The sequence below is a fragment of the Corvus hawaiiensis genome, chromosome 3, assembly GCF_020740725.1.
Source record: "Corvus hawaiiensis isolate bCorHaw1 chromosome 3, bCorHaw1.pri.cur, whole genome shotgun sequence".
Classification (NCBI taxonomy): Eukaryota; Metazoa; Chordata; class Aves; order Passeriformes; family Corvidae; genus Corvus; species Corvus hawaiiensis.
In genome coordinates, this window is record NC_063215.1 from 5,716,648 (window position 1) to 5,733,488 (window position 16,841).

Here is a 16,841-nt window from a genome sequence, read left to right on the forward strand (position 1 = left end):
TGAAGAAAAGAGGAGGGGGCACCAGTTCACGCCTTTTCTGCAGCTATTGTTTGCCAGGAGACCTTCTTGGGGTGAGCTGGGGCGGGGGAATTGAGAAAAAAAAATAATGTCAAATGCTTTTTTACTTTTTCTTTTCTTCTGAACTAAAGGGAGGGAAAAGACCATTTCAAAACATACCATTATCTATGATAAATTGTTCCAAACATCCAGATGACACATGCTCATCCGGAAAGTAAACCAGAGAGGGAGAAACCCAGTGCATTATTTCTGTGGTGCTGCGTGGCCCTCCCAGCACGTAGACACTCACTGCTAGATGTGTGGGAGGAATGTCCCTGAGGTCCGGCCCGAAGCTGAGCGCCAGCACCAGCGCAGGTTGTGGGATCAGGACTTAATATGTACAGTGAGGATTAGATACAGGAGGAGGTGTTTTGGGATCCCTAGGAATTGCTGTCCCAGGCTCCATTCTACAGTGGCATACAGAGGGAAGGTGGAACAGCAGCTTTGGACAGCCAAAGGCTTGCCTGGAAGAAAGAAGAAAGATCATGCTGTGTGTGATTCAATAAACACTTATTAGCAGACACAGGGAACAAGAATTTAACAAAATGAAGAGCTAAGTAACACTGTCCCCCTGATACAGAAGGATGCTGGGGGAAAACCCAAAGAGATCCAGCTAGAAAATAATCACCACCCCATTAAAACACACTGCAAAGAATCCTTAAGACTGGCGAAACCAGGAGCTCAGAAATTAGAAAATTTCAGTACCAACATTGCCTGTGCAACTTTAAATCAGCCTCATTCTGCTTATGCATTATATTACAAATTTTAATTACAGGATCACATGATACTTTTCCCACGGGATTCCTGTCTCATTCAGTGCACAGGATGGACAGTGCTAACTTAATGAGCAGCTCTTCAATATTTTGCTTCTTGTTCTTTGCATTTCCTCAGGCCTTGCTTATTGCAGAGCATTAAGTGCTGCTCTGAAGAAGGAATCCTTAATTTCTTGCTTGGCTTTTCTCTAATATTTCTGCCATAGCATTTGTGTACAGTTCACTGCAGTGCAATATCCCAAAAAAAAAAGGATCCACTTTAGAAAGAGAAATGAGACTGACCCTAAGGTCTCGTGTCGTTCAGTGCACCGTCTCTGTGTCACCTACAGCACAATTTCTGTTCTGTCTGTAGCCTTATGTTCAGACCTGTGATCCCATTGGCTTCAGCTGCAGCTGGGAGTATTTAGCACACGTGCAAATCAGAAGCCAACATCTTTGCTGCACACAGAAAATGAGGGAAGTGAAAATGGGATTTGGAGACATTTCAATTGAGTCATGTAGGAGCCATGTGGCACAAATACATATAAAATCCATATAAAATAATTAGGTCTCTCTCGCCTTGCTCACTTCACCCCTTCTGATTTCTTGGAGCAGTGGATCTGGGGGATGTACAGACAATGGTCTTCTCTATTCCTCAACTCGGATATATCTCCTGAGGTGGCCAGCTTGGGCAGGTTAATAAGAAAGGAATAGCATCTTGTGTAGCTGAATGCTTTGTCATAGTGCATTTGGAGAAATAACTTGAATGCTGGTGTTTCCAAAGTTTCTCACTCTTCACATGGTAACCTTAATAATATCCCCTTGTTTGCCTCCGGTTGTGTTTATAGTTTCTCAGATTTCTAAAAATATCAAACCCCAAATAACCCCATGTTCCCAAATTTTACTTTGCGATATTATATGAACACCCACATGGTCTCCTTTCGCTCAGGCTCTGCCATCCCAAAGAATGGAGCCATCGATGGACTGATCCTTTTTTAGGCTGGCTTGGGGACAGGTGGCAATGTCCCTGTGTTTTAGCAATGCTTGCACAAAAAATGCTAGGATTTGTGACTCCTGGATTTCATTCTAGTCTCTAGACAAGTGTCTTTGTAGGGCCACAGACTCTTCTGCCCATTTTTAGTCAGAGTGCTTATGATTTGTTCATATTTGGCTGGATTTTCATGGCAACATCTCTCACACAAAAACCACTCCTATTCCAAAGTTCAAGTCCTTACTTCAAAGCATGGAACTGGTACAGCTTTTCAAAGGAAGGCTCCTCAGAGTTTAAGATTGGTAAAACAATATATTTTTCCCAGCAGAAGAATTTCAGCTGAAATTTTAAAAACAAATAAATGCATAAATCAAAATTTAGCCTGAGACAGACGCCCAGCATGGACAATTTGAGCCAGAACGTTTAAAGTTTGGCAAAGCTGTAAGAGACTGAAATCATCTCATCATGTGAAGTGTGTGGCATGTTTCATCCAAGGCGATATTATCAGCTGTAAGTAATCCAGGCTGCACTTATAATTCAGAGACATAGATGTTGGGGAAGGAAAAAACAATTTTAATAGGTCAATTAGTACAATGTCCCAGCCTGAATTGAACTGTTGAACAAAACCCCACCAAATCTAGTTTCAACTACAGCAAATGTCTTAACACTGAAGTTCCCCAAAACACAAGGGAATCATTTAGCTACTGGTAAATAAATTTAAGTTGCTGAATTTCCTTGAGACAGACTGTTCAGTGAATACAGCATCACTCTGGTTTCATGCATCAAACAATTCTGCATTGACTTGATGGGCTAGAAATTTCCCTATGAAACATATGCAATAAGCCAAGGGGACTTTTTTTGTTAATGTTATAGCATTAAATAACGAAACAAATTGCAATATTTTTAAGCTATAAAAAATATCCTGTAACTCTTTAAAGTAGATGTCAGCTGGCTGTACCTACAAGGAGTTAATCTGTCCACAGTACATTATGATCTTTAATAATTGGGAACAATTGGCCAAAGTGCTGTAAACCTGACAGAAATTTGTTGCCTGATTTTCTGCAAACCACAAGCACAGCTTATTGATTGAGACCTGAGCATTAATTGGCACTAGCTGGCATCTGTAAACTGCAAAAGAGAAATGATCATGGCACACAGGCAGCTGTAAATGGTAGAGCTGCAAAGCTGCAACAGGTAAAATTGGGTTTTAAGCACAAATGCAAAATTATTTGAGCTGGCTGCTGGCAAATGCCCAGATCTAGGGTTTTTAATGAGGCTTCTGCATCAAAATAAGTGAAACCACATGGAATTTTAATTGTTCTTATTCTAAATATGAAACACACTGGAGCAGTATTCTTGAATCTGGGATGTTAGCATATATATTGGCATATTAACACGACCACTTTTCTGTTCTAAACATATAGGTCTCAGAAAACTGGAGTGCTGGGCTATGTTAGGGAGGAATCTACCTGGAAAATTTAAAAATAGTTTAACCTGGACTCATTCAGATGTAAAGTGTTTTGGTTTTTTTCAAAAATACACCTTTTAAAATTTTATTTGTTATTGTTAAGCCCAGTCAGCTGATGAGACTACATGGGAGAAGACCACTTACTGTGCTCTTTGGCATGTCTCTCTTTCTGGTGGCACAAAATAAAGTCTCTTCTCTTTATACAAGTGTTGTCTTGCAATGTGGTGGCCACAACATAGGGCAGAGGGTCTGTGCTTCACCCATTTAGTGCGAGCTATCGCGAGAGTGGGAATTCACAGATGCAAATGGTTTTCTTGCTCTGACGGAGGAAAAATTAGCATAATTTTTTAATCCTCCTGGGGAGAGGAATAAATAAATTATTATAATATTATAATTATTATATAATGAATTGTACACTTGCACTGTCATGTTACTATATTGCTGATCCACATCACTGTTTGTGCACTGCTAGATATACAAGATGGGTGCCATACCTGGTAGGACTATTTATCTTCCCAGCCCAGCACAGAGCTAAACATGTATAAATGAACAGGCATCTGGGATTTCCAAGTTAGAAGCAAAATCAACCTTAACATAAGGAGGTAGCACAGAGAAAGGAGGAGGAGGAGGGTGAAAATGCATCAGCAAGATTGAACAGCATTGAGGGTGGCAAGAAGCTGAGGTTTAGAGCTGACTTTTTAGTACGTTTCCCTTAGAAATGAGACTTTAGAACAGGCATCTCAGAGAACTTTTTCTGATCTTTAAAAATATTTTTACACAATGGAGATCCAATAAGGCTGGGAACAAATCACAGCCGTGTGCAGGGAGTTATGGAGACAGCAAAAGGCACTTGGGCAAAAGGGGAGTTGAAGAAGTGAGTGTGCAGGAGCTGTGCAGGCACAGCCATGAGTGAGATAAGACAGGGTTATGGTTGTTTGGCCTTTGGGTAAATAGGATTGTGCTTTACAAGCAACAGCAAAAACAAATGAGTGTGGATTTACTAGGGTACATAAGGAGATCTGCAGCCCCACATTTGAGTTGCCTATGTGTGGTGTGCATATTCCCAGTCATTCCACACAGACATGATCTCTTGGCAGCACCCATGCAGATAATATTTGGATCTAGCTCTGAAAGGGAGATTGCCTTTTAATGTGTAAAACTGTGTGGAGAGCTTTGTATTAAGGAAAAAATATTGGTTGCAAAGAAACCGAAAATACCGATATTTTTCTACACCTGTACGCTGACATCAATTCCACCTTTGATTGTAAAAGTCTTGTTTAGCTTCTATCAGGGTAAACTAAGAGCAACTCTGTTCATGCTGGGAGAGTTGCAATAACAATAAATAAAAAAAAAAAAAGAGAATAAGCAGTAGCAGATTGAAAGTCAGTATTTTGAGCAGCTGAGGAAATTATGTTCTAACCTTATATTTCCAGATATATATCAGACCTGTTCACAATATAAAGGATAGTGTTCCAAAATTACAGCTTTGAATCTGGGTGGTATTGCCTCTGGCTATTGTTTGCAGTTGGGAATGAAAGAAGTTGCATTAAGCAGTAGAGTGTTTGCTGTAAAGGTACAAGTTATATTACATTCCAGGGTGCTGCGGTTGGAGGGGTTGATGATGGAGACAGACCCATTCACCTGTAGGTCACTGATTCAGTCCCAGATAAAGACAATAGTAATCACATTGTCATCAGAGTTTAGAATGGGCTTTTACTGCCCACTTAAAGCTCTGTGCTCAATATTGGTAGAGATGGAGTATTGTAACCCCTAGGTTTCAGGCTGATTTGGAGGCTTGACTGGGTGTGGCCCAGGTCCTCCAGCCTGAACCCAAACTGTGCCTGAGCTTTGCCCTGCTGCTGCTTTTAGATATCATTGTAGGCATGAGTTCACTGACCTGGGAGAACAAGCGAGAATAGTGATCTAAATCCCAAAATGTGCCACACAAGGTGGCAGGGGCTGTTGAGTCTGTTGCTTATAGCAGAGTGGACAAGGAACAGAAGGGCTGGAGAGACCTTCCTTTTACACAGCAATGTCAGCAGGTCAGATCTGAAGCCTGTCTGCAAGGAAAATCATTGCTTCGTCTTAAACTGAGGATACACAGAGTGTTTCAGTGTTTAGCATGTCAGTTTGGCATCTAGAAGATGCCGTATTTTCCCTTAAGTCAGATTCAGCAGACTGACAAAGAGGTGAGTGAACCCTTGGATCTGAAGGGCTGTAAAGCTGTAGGAGTGTCAGCTGGGAAGTGCAGGGAGGGTCCATTTGATTTCATAATTTTCCCCTTTTATTTGTACCTTGCTCTTTCCAGCTCTCTATAAATATCTGTATATGTGTCTGCTGCATACTGGCCATCGCATTTGCCTCCTCCTACTCTGTACTTCTTCATTAGGCTTTCCCTCTTTTCCCCTGTCCTTTTCCCACACCCTCTTTGTTTTCCACTCTTCTGGCTCTCAGTACAAGATTTCACCATCTTTGTCTTCTACTCCTGTCCATCCCACAGTCTCCTAAGCACATCACCAAGCTAAGGTTTGCTTTCCAGTTCTGCTCCAAAGCTTTGGGTGTTTGATGTGGGATTAGAAATTAGGCAAAATGAGTTTACCCATCCCTGTTTTGCGTTAGACTCCAATTCATAGTGTTACCATCCAGACGTTCACAGTAGTCATAAACTGTGTGGTCTTTTTTTTTTCAACCAGACTGCAGAGACTACATATGAAAACAAATTCTTTTTCAATGGCCAAAAGAGTGTTGGGCTTGTAATTTTCCATCGACTGCTCTGAAGAGTAAAATCTGCATCTTTGCTATCAGCTCAATGGCCTTGTAGGTCCTTCGGATGAGCAAACAGTGTTTTTTAGCCAAAGGAATCAGCTGAGTGGATTCTCACCTAAATAAATTGATTTAAAGCAAGAAGTGGGTCTTAGTCTCCCCCAGTGTAACTCCCCTGGTGTCAGTGGTGCAGTTAACTCGATGTTGCCAGCTCTTGGAGATTTATTACAAGTTGCACAGAGATTTCTGCTTTTCTGGAAATCCCAGCTCCTGACAGCCTGTGCTGAGGTGGGAATCTCAGCTTTCATGTGCAACCAGTCCTGAGTTTCTCAAGAGGCTCTAGAAAAAAAACAGAGACACACAACCCTCAAAACTCTGAAACTGGAAGGCAAATCAACTCCAAGTCCACCTTTCTTTTTTTGGCTCTTTTTTACTCTCTTGATTTTAGACATCTTTTTTTCCCTTTGTTTTTTTGGCTCTTTTTCAATCTCTTGATTTTTGAGATTTTTTTTTTCCTAACCTGACTCATGACCTTTGAACACTTCAGGTTGGCAATGCTGCTCCCTCCATTGGCATCAGTGGAGTTAGACCAGGGATGAGTTTGGCCCAGCGCTTCTAAAAGATAGATGTATAACACTGTTCCTTGCAATGTATTGCTTGATATGATCTGCTGTTCTCTTGGGGGCCAAAAGAAGTGGGTTATCTTAGAAAAATAAAATTCTATCGTCACGTGATACAAAAAATGGTATTTACAGAATTGTTTTCCCCCGTCTTTTGTTATAATTTTTTAGGTGCTTCAGAGCTGGGCCCATTTTCAGATCCCAGGCAGTTCACAAGCATTTCATCCCTCACTGAGAGCCGCTTCTCCAACCCACGAATGCACTATCCAGCCACCTTTACCTATACACCGCCAGTCACCTCAGGCATGTCACTGGGTATGTCCGCAACCACTCACTACCACACCTACCTACCACCACCCTACCCCGGCTCTTCCCAAAACCAAAGTGGACCTTTCCAGACCAGCAGCACTCCATATCTCTACTATGGCACTTCATCAGGATCATACCAGTTCCCCATGGTGCCGGGAGGGGACCGCTCCCCTTCCAGGATGCTCCCGCCGTGCACCACCACGTCCAACGGCAGCACGCTGCTAAACCCTAACTTGCCCACCCAGAGTGACGGGGTGGAGGCGGATGGCAGCCACAGCAGCTCCCCAACCGTCTTGAATTCTAGTGGCAGGATGGATGAGTCTGTTTGGAGGCCGTACTGAGATTTCTTCCGTAGCCGGCCCAACCTCCGCAAGCCAAAAAAAAAACCAAACCACCAAACGGTCGACTAACTACGAAGTGCCTGGTTTTTGTTTTATTTTTTTTAAAAACACCAGATTTTACCAATATGTGCGACTGTGTAGATGGGATGATAATGGCCATAAATAACACAAGAGTTACCAACACACCACAACCCATGTTTCAGATTATGTGAATCAAAGCACATATTTTCTTTTTTTTCCCCTTGGAACCATTTTACCTTGTTTTATATTTAAAATGTACTTTCTACACACATACACACACACACACACAAAAATCACCCCCTCTTTTTTTTTTTTGGAATTCTTTCCTTCTTTTTTTTTTTTCCTAGAGTTTTGTAATAACTAGTGAGTACTTTTGCCAACGAGGAGAGAACGGACTCCCCGGCTATCAGGAGAAACATGGTGATGCAAGGCAAAGGCTGCATTCCCTTTTATTTTAATAAAAAACCAAAACTAACCATGAACTCCAGATACAGTTGCAATCATACAACGTATGGGACCCTCTCCACACCTGTAGTGCAATTCACCTGGTTTGTATTGGCGCACATAAAAAGGAAAACAAAGAGCAAGTTGCTTCCATTTTGCTATGATCCATTCAGATGAAAACAGCTGTCCCAAAATATTCTGTCCGAGCCTTGCTGCGGATAATGGTTGGAATTTCTCTGTGTTCATTGCTTTTTTGGTTTGTTTTTGGGTTCTTAAAGAGAATGAGTTTTCAAGTTAGGTGAGCCAACCCCGGGGTTTTCTTTTTGCTTTTGTATCCGTTCGTTTTGCCTTCGATTAGCCAAAAACCAAAAATAACAACCAAAACCTTGTAAAACAAAAAAACAAAATGTTATTACTTATGCAAAATATGAGAATGGCAATATATATTACTAGAGCCAAAATGGTATACATAGTATTTGTGTTCGGCTATGTTCTTTTTTTATTTTTTTTTAAATTATAAATGTGTAAAATTTGAGGTTGCTTGCTAACATGAATCATCATATAACTTTAAAAGAATATTTATAATTATTTAATGACATCTGGACCCTTTAAACGTTTCTTAATGTAATGATATATTGACTTCGGTCTCTAAAAGTGTTTTTTGTTTTATTTTTTTTTTTTACTTTTTACATTTCTGCAATAGTGTAAACCTCAGACCTTTACCCTGAACTCTGAAAAGCAGTTCCAGTGTGAACCAGTTTACAATGTGACTTAAAAACAACAAACCCAACCCAAATGCATCCACATCAAATGATTTTGGATGTAGGATCTTTTTATATAACTTATGAAGGAAATATTGTGTTTAAAATATTTTTATTAGCTGTCTGGTTGCCTTCAACACAGTCTTGCCTTTTAATCAGTAGTTGTGGAGACACTGGAAAAATGGTAGGAAGGATGAAATACTTTCCACCCTTCCCCTAATTTCTTCTTCTCCAAGGATTTTTCTCAGAACTTCAAAATTTGAAAAGATTCATTTTTAAAATAGTCTATTTTGACAGCATAATTTGGATGTCGACAGGGTTTTTTTTTTTCCCAAAGAAAAATCAAAACCATTTCAAAGCCCGTATTTTGCAAATGATGACGTGTTAAATATCTCAGAAATGGGATTAAGGGAGAAATGGTGAAACATTTTCCCCTCCCCTTGCAATTTCAGCCCACTTGGTGGAATTAAAAGGTTTCAAACTTGAGACAGAAACTGCCTGGTAGCGAGTCACCACCCATTAGCATTAAATGCGGGAGCCATGTGGATGCGGTGGTGGCTCTAAAGCTGATGTGGCTGTTGCTGTGTTAGAGAAACAAGCACAAGGGCTGCAAAACTCACCTCTGCCCACGCTGAAGACATAAACTCACCTTCAAAGCCACCCTGGGGCTCCCAGGTGTGATACAAGGAGAGCAGGTTGCACACAAACCCCAACCTGTCTGTGGCCAAACTACCCCCCAGAGAGGCCCCAGTTTTGCCCAGCCCAGGGCTGCCATGGCAAGCAGGGAGGTAACATAGCATCTGCTGGATGTGGTGGGAGCTGAGCCATCCTCCCCATGCTCTCCCCAGGCAGGTGTTAAGCCTGGCTTAGTGGGATGTTCAGCACGTGCCTGTGGGCTTGGCCAAAGCTCCTTCCTTCCATTCCCTCAGTCACCACTGTCTGCAGCCTCCTCCAAGCTGCTCCTTGGGTGATCTTTGGCTACCTCCAAGCATGGCAGTAAATCAATGTTGGGCACAGCCACACAGAGCCGGACACCACCCTCACTGCTCGTTAACAGCGAAGCTGTTAAACGAGCTGCCATTAGCATGGTACATCTCTCCAATCTGCGTGATGACGTGCTCTTAAAAATAATAAATTAATAAAGTCTTAGCCTTCTAAAGGTTGTATACCAAGTATGCTTAAAGTATAAGTAAGACACTTTGTTTTTCTTCTAATACTTAGTTTTCCTTCAAAGATGGAAGCTGTAATTGATTCTATTTATTGTTGGTTTGTGGTAGCTTGAAGCATACCACTGTCCATTTATTTGTAACTGTAAAGTAATGTTTGTTAGTCTCAGCAGCACTTAAAAAGCCAGTGTCTGGTTACACATTTCAGTTTTGTTTTTTGTTTAGTAAGCAAGAGAAAAAGAGATGTACTGCCAGTGCAAGCTGTTTCCTATTTAATAAAAGGTACTATATTTGTACATTATTTGTTATTGCTGAGAAGGGCTTTTTAAGGTTTACTGTATGCATATTAAGTAATTTTTAGGGTGCTTTTGTGTTGAAATGTTGTTAAGAGTGGCTGCAGGCAGCAACCCAGATTTTCTTTTTTCTTTTCCTTTAGACTTTGTTGTAAAATTCAAGCACTTGGTTTTTGTTTCTGGATAAATCCAGCACAGACCAGACTTTTGTTTTGCCCAATACCAAAACAGGGCTCTGTTTGTGTCCCCGTGGTTTTTCAACTGGACCTTTAGGGACAAACGTTGAAAATGTTTTCTCCGCCCAGTCGAGGCACACGTGCCTGATCCAGTCAATCCATGCCCTCGTCTGACCTGGCTCTGCCTGCTTGAGATAAGGAGGAAAGGATTTCTAAGTACCTGTGGACAGAGGAGCACCAGCCCCTTGACTTTCAGTAGACCCCCATGCTCCTGAACCCTCCTGGTGCCTTCAGAAAATCTGTCCCAGTACATCAGGCTGGTCATGGAGGGAGTCGTACAGGCTGAGGCAGAGAGGCTCATCAAAGCTTTCAGAAAATGCTTTTGAGTTCACTTGGAAATACTCTTGAATCAGATAGTCAGACTCAACCGGTGCTATGTAGTGAATCATATCAATTTATCTGAGCTTTTGTGAGGTGCTTGGCATTGCAGAATGGAATTTTCTCAAAGGTACGACAGCCCTTCCCTTCGGGCAGTGGCAATCTTCGGCACTGGTCATAGATTTAAAGAAAAAAATAGCCTTTTTTACCTTCCAGCTCTCTTATCCTACCAAAGACTTACTTCCAGCACAACAGGCACAATGTCCCTTTTGCTGAATGGAGGATTAAATCCTCCTCTCCCTCCTCCTAAGGGTAACCAGATCAGGTGCAGTGGGTTGGGACAGAAGAGTAAAGCAAATTTTTTATCCGACAGCATCACTCACGTGGTGTTTATCAATTCCTTTAAAAGCCCAGCTGCTGCATCTTTCTTAGCATTGAACCTTTGTTGCCAGAAGTCCCCTGAGCAAAGATTTGCCAGTTTCCACAAGTACCATCTGGAGAGGGGAGAATTTTGCACTTTCACCCTGAGCAAAGCAAGGCTCAGCCCTGTGCTGGGCTGCAGCAGCAGCAAGCCATGAGCAAAAGCAATAATTGAACCTGGATCAGCCATGAGCTCAAAGAAGCCCCATTCTCTGCCCCCCTGAATTTCTTGTTGTTTTTAAATAGAATGCATTTCAGTTTAACATTTTCTGAGAACTTTTTTTAGATGTTTGTTTACTTCCATGTTTACAGATAACTCTTTGCTTTTTTTTTAATGCAGTACTTTTAAGTATATCAGCCAAGACCATACTTTTACAGTAACTTTAGGTAATATGAGTGACATTCCAATTTTTTTTTTATTGTTAAATATGCTTTACCAATCTTGAATTTCCGCTGGAACAAAATATTTGTAGCATTTTGTGTAAATACAAGCTTTAATTTTTTATTTTTTCAAATGCTGTCACCCAAGATTTGCTTTTCATGCACATATTGTACAAACACACTCTGCTTTATGCCACAGACGATGATTGTGGATGAGTTTACTTCAACTTCAAAGGGACTATTTGTATTGTATGTTGCAACTGTAAATTGAATTGTTTGGCATTTTCTCATGATTGTAATATTAATTTGAAGTTTTAATTTCATTTTCAATAAAATGGCTTTTTTTTTTTTTGTTAATGTTCTTCTATGCTTCTTTTTCTTCCTTGTCTCCTCTTGGCACCAGGCAGGGTAAAGCGAGCACATGGTAGGACATGGGACTGGCCCATCTGTGGCTTACCCATCAATTTCTGCAACACTTGAGTTTTCAACTAAGTATAAAAAGCAAGTTTCCAGGCCGTTGGGTGGTGAAAGACACCTTCTAAATCTGATCTCAAATGTCACTTCTTTTCCTGAGTCTGCAAATTATTGAAACCTGTGTTTCTTAGTGTGCAAACTGCTCTGTTCATCTTGCTATTTCGTTAATTCAGGAACCAAACAACTGGCTTTAGCTGGGACATTCCCAGGGAAAACTTGGATAGATTTCTAAATTGGGAGGGAGGGATTGGGATTTATGATGCTTTTTCATAATGGGGGTTGAACTATCCCCACCTCTTCCTGGTCAGACCTGAGGAATGCAGTTACAGATAATCTTGTGATTTGCATGGCCTGAGGCGAGAATAGTTTTCAAACAGCAAAAGATATATGGATTGGGAGGGGACTGAGGGAGTCAGTCTTTGCTTTTTCCTCCAGCTTAGTGTCAGGTGTAGGAGGAGAGGCAGCTAATGAAGGTGAGGTTAAGTTCACCCAAGGCTGTCTGCAGGAGGAGAGGACAGGGGTTGTTTGCAAGCTTGTGCCTGGTTTCATAGTAAGTTCTTAACCTTTTTAGCTATTTCTTGAGTCTGTGAAATAGTAGCACAGAGAGGTGTGAGGTTCTGATTGTTTTGAGAAACCTTTGGCTCTGAAGTTTAAATGTCACTGATACTGATTTTGTGAGATCTTGTTGGCTTTATCATGGATCTACACATTTCTTGTGTGGTGGTTAAAGCTTGAGGGGTCTTTCATTCCAGCTCAAAATCTGAGTCCTGATTGTAGGGAAGCTTGATCCAACAGTGAGGAACCAAGCAAACCAACCAATGCTCTGTGGTGTAGTTACTATAGAAATTGTTTTGTGGGGGACTCATGCTACAAGCATTAATGCTAAGAATTTCTGCTGCCCTCTGGCACACAGATTAACCTGTCTCAGCTACTCAGAGCCCAGAGGCACCCTCATTATAGTCTTGCTTTTAGGGTCACTTAATCCATATTCTCATCAATGGAAATAAAAAAATTTTCTCCATTTTATATGGTGAAGTGCTGGAACAGGGGCCATGGGAGATTGTGGCACTTCTGTTCCGGAAGATTTACAGGACCCAACTGGTAAAGCATGGAACAACCTGATCTGATCTCCAAGTTGAGGCTGCTTGAGCAGGAGGTTTATCTGGAGGCCTCTCATTATCCTTTCCAAATTATCCCATGGCCTTGTGAGGCAGGCTGGGAGCTGCCTGCTACAGGATGTTGTCTGAGATAAAAACTGCTTGTGTGAATGTATGGAGAACACATATTCAGCTAAATGAAATCTGAATAAAGAGGTTGGACGAGATTAAATTCATACATAGGCAGGTTCTTGAGGGGTCACAGTGATCTCTCTTTTCATATAATCATAGAATGGTTTGGGTTGAAAGAGACCTTAAAGATCAATTTTTATTGGTTTCTGCACATTTCTCTGGGATATCTACAGCAGACATGGTCAGCACAAGGGCTGATACAGCTAAACCATCCCTCTGATTCAGTACAGTAGTTCCCACTGAACTTCATTCGGGGGATGTTTTTTTTGATTTTTTGATTCATTTACCCTGCAGCTTAAGAAGGCAACTCTTTCACCTTAGCAAAAAAATCAACCACTCTGGAGGCAAAGTGACCACCAGTGGTGAACATGGAGGACAGCCCTGTACAGAGACGTGGAGTGGTGGGGGTAGATAAAACTCAAACTACTTTAGGAGACTACAGTTAGATATGTTTCCTGCAAGGGGTGGTGACTGTTGTTTTCCCCATCTTTTGGTGTCAATAAATAGCTTCTTGGGTTTAGTTTGTGAGGGTTGAGCATCAACTCTGGATCACTGGAGTCTGGGCTTGCTGGTCCCATGCAGTCCTACACTGCCTCTCCCTGCTGGCCTCGGTTTTAACTTTTTAATTTCCTGTGGCTGTGAGCAGCACTGGAAAGGCTCAGAGCAGCCACAGGCCTAAATCAGCCTTTTTTGTGCCTAAAACAAGCTCTTTGGGAGAGGTGGGGGTGAGAAGGAGCAGGGTCTGACTTTATGGTTTAGCACCAAGCCCTGTTCTGACACCAAATAAAACATTCATCAAGCTGTTTATTGGGGAAAAGAAGGAAATAGCCTCAGTTATATATTCAAGGATTGACATGAACTGCCTAGTTACCTTCTGCATGATTAGGAGGAAATGTACTAATGTTTTGGGGTGAAATTCTTCCTCTGGGAAATCTCTAACAGATGACCAATGTTCTGCAGCATGTGGGGGGTCACAGTAGATCATGTATTGGGTAAGGGTGCAGTGAGGGTGTCCAGCTCAGGCACTCACCACTCAGATGAATACTTGCAGAGGACAGCCCAAAAGCGTTATTCACCAGAAACATTTGTTGGATGGGTTAAAAATTATAAACCAATCTGTTAGAAATCTATAATCCTTGGACAGGTGATAGGAGCAACTGTGACAGATAAAATTCTGGGAGCACATTGAGCATTTCTACTCAACACCTTGAAGAAAAGTTTTAGCACAAGCTTAAAGCAAGAAATTAAATATTTAGCTCGGGCCTTCTGTGATTATCTTTTCCCTTTAGATCTACTAATGTAATGTCAGTCTGGGATGTGTGGAGATATTCCCATGAGGACTCTTTGTGATAATTGTATGGCTTTGGAGGGGGGACTCTCAGCATTTACGCCTCTGGGAATACGAAACTGTTGGTGCCAGTAACAGATAAGACCACGTGATAGAAAGAGAGCAAAGCCCAAACTTCCAAAAGCTTCTGGGGATCTGATGAAGTGCAAACAAATAACTTGGGAAGTACAACACAATTTAAAATTGAAGTTCTCAGGCCTGCCCTGCTACTCCTGTGCACATTTATTGCATATGTTACTTAGTGTAGATGCAACCTGCATTTCGAATGTTGACGGCATTACCTATATAGCAAGCAGACATGAATTTCCCTACTCCAGTTGTGTGGGAGTTTAAAAAATCCCTATAGGTGTATTTGTAAGAACTTCTAAATATGAGACAAATTAGTTTTACTTCTGTAGCTGAGAAATTTCAGCATCATCCGTGATTCTCCAGACAGCTTCGGACTCCTCTTTTAATGCCTCAGTTTCCCTAAATATAGATCAGGGAATTTGTTATTTCCCTACTTTCTCGGGGTATCCTATGGGCTCCATGTTTACAGAGAACTTTGAACTTTGGTTGTTGCTGTTGTTGTTGTTTAGCTTTTTTTACTACAAATCCAGTGTTTGGTCTCACACCATTGGATAGTGTCCTTTGAAACAGCACGTTTCTAAACCACATGTTTAGAAAAAATGACCCAGTTTCTGGACTGCTGATCTGGTCAAATAACAATGTGGAGCTAAGGCCCAAGTTGTGCTGCCTCAACAGATTTACTCAGGGTTTGTGGTGGGGCAGGAAGAAAAGCAGAGATCTCTGCAATCCGTGGAGGCAGCCCTTGGCTGCTCCCTCCCGGCAGCTCGCTCGGGATGAGCAGCTGGGTCTTGTGGGATGTCCCAACACTTAGAGAAAAGCAAACAACCCATGTTAACGTTGATACACCACAGCAACTTGCCAGTGATTAATGTTTGCCACGAGGCCAAATTCAGATGGTGATTACGCCAGGAGAGATCAGCTGAAGTCCCTCTATTAATAGTCCTGTGGTTTTGGACGCAGCATTTTCCTACCCATAAGTGTGGGTGTAATCAATGAAGGGTCACTGAAGTGCTGGCTGAGTGAAGTGAAGGAGTCTCCGTTGGTCTCCTGGTTCAAGAGAGGCTCGATGCAGGACCGCAGCCACCAGGTCCTCTCAGCAGGGCTGTGCCCAGCAAGTCTTGGTATCTTCTAAACATGGAGATAAAGCCAGGGCTTTAGTGGAGCATTCTATCTCCAAGCTTCTCCTGATGTCCACCTCCAACCTTCCAAAGTGCAGTTGGTGACTTTTTCCCCAGCATCTGCATTAGGGTTTTGGTTTGTCCCTGCCTCTGACTTTGGGCACACAAGGTGCAATAAAGGTTTAAAATCTTGTTGCACATCTGTAGGGCTCCAGTGCTTAGCGACCTCTCCTTTCCCCTTCAGGTGTATTCATAGAATCACAGAATGGTTCAGGTTGGAAGAGACCTTAAAGATCATCTTGTTCCACAGCAAGGAATCTGTTCTTAATATCCCATCTAACCCCACCCTCTGGCAGTGTGAGGCCATTCCCCCTTGTCCTGTCACTCCATGCTCTTGCCCAAAGTCCCTCTCCAGCTCTCTGAGAGCCCCTTTAGGTACTGAAAGGTGCTGTGATTATTACTCCAGGCTGTGACTTTAGGGCACTATTAAATATAAAATCAAAGCATGAACACTAGGGCAGCTGCTCAACCCCTCACAGCTTGTTTACTTTTTGATTTCCAAAGAAGTCCTTGGTAGCTGAAAATGATGCTGCTACGTCCAAACCCTCTGAGACAGCTTCTTCCAGGCAAACACAGTTTTTATCCCTGCTCCAGGATGTGTGAGGCTGGTTGGCAAACGTGAGGAAATAGGAAGGACAGGCTGCAGCAGAAGGGATAAAAAGCCCAAATAATCCAGACAGATCTCAACAAACCTGGATGCAAAGGATCTTTGTCCATTTATTACCAGTAGTGATGTTCTTCTAAAAGAGCAGGATGCTCTGATCTTTTAATAATAGCCAGGCCAGATGCTAAAGTCTCTTCTGCAAATACTGTAAAAGTGAGGAAAACAGCTGATTGCTGTTAAGATGAACACACCAGGAAAATAAGCCAAAAAAATTATGAGAAATCTCCAGAGGTCTGTCTTTGCAACGCCACTTGGCAGCTGGATCTTAAAAGTCGGGACTGAAAATCCAGCCTGTGCTTCTGTCCCTTTGCTGCTCGGTTGCCATGTGTGGAGCAGCAATTCCTGCACTGTCCGGGGATTTGGAGCAGTGATGGCAGGGATCTCACCCTCTGTTTTAAAGAGCTGCAAAAGTCACAGCTTTTGGGGAGCTATAGAAAATACCAATTCAACGAGGAATTTGTTTGACTTGCTCCTTGCA

At 42.0% G+C, this 16,841-nt stretch overlaps 1 protein-coding gene across 5 annotated transcripts in view; it reads left to right on the plus strand.

Annotated features, from left to right (window-relative positions):
- Positions 1-16,841, plus strand: part of RUNX2 (RUNX family transcription factor 2) — a 215,991-nt gene that overhangs the window by 141,445 nt on the left and 57,705 nt on the right. For 3 of the 5 annotated variants that reach the window (XM_048297270.1, XM_048297273.1, XM_048297267.1), the window contains exon 7: positions 6,823-7,593. The exons of the other annotated variants lie outside the window; for them this stretch is intronic. In XM_048297270.1, the coding sequence (XP_048153227.1) occupies positions 6,823-7,301 (479 nt within the window). In that variant the 3' untranslated portion in view covers positions 7,302-7,593. Of the gene's footprint in view, positions 1-6,822; positions 7,594-16,841 lie in introns of those variants that run through there. 5 annotated transcript variants of the gene reach the window in all.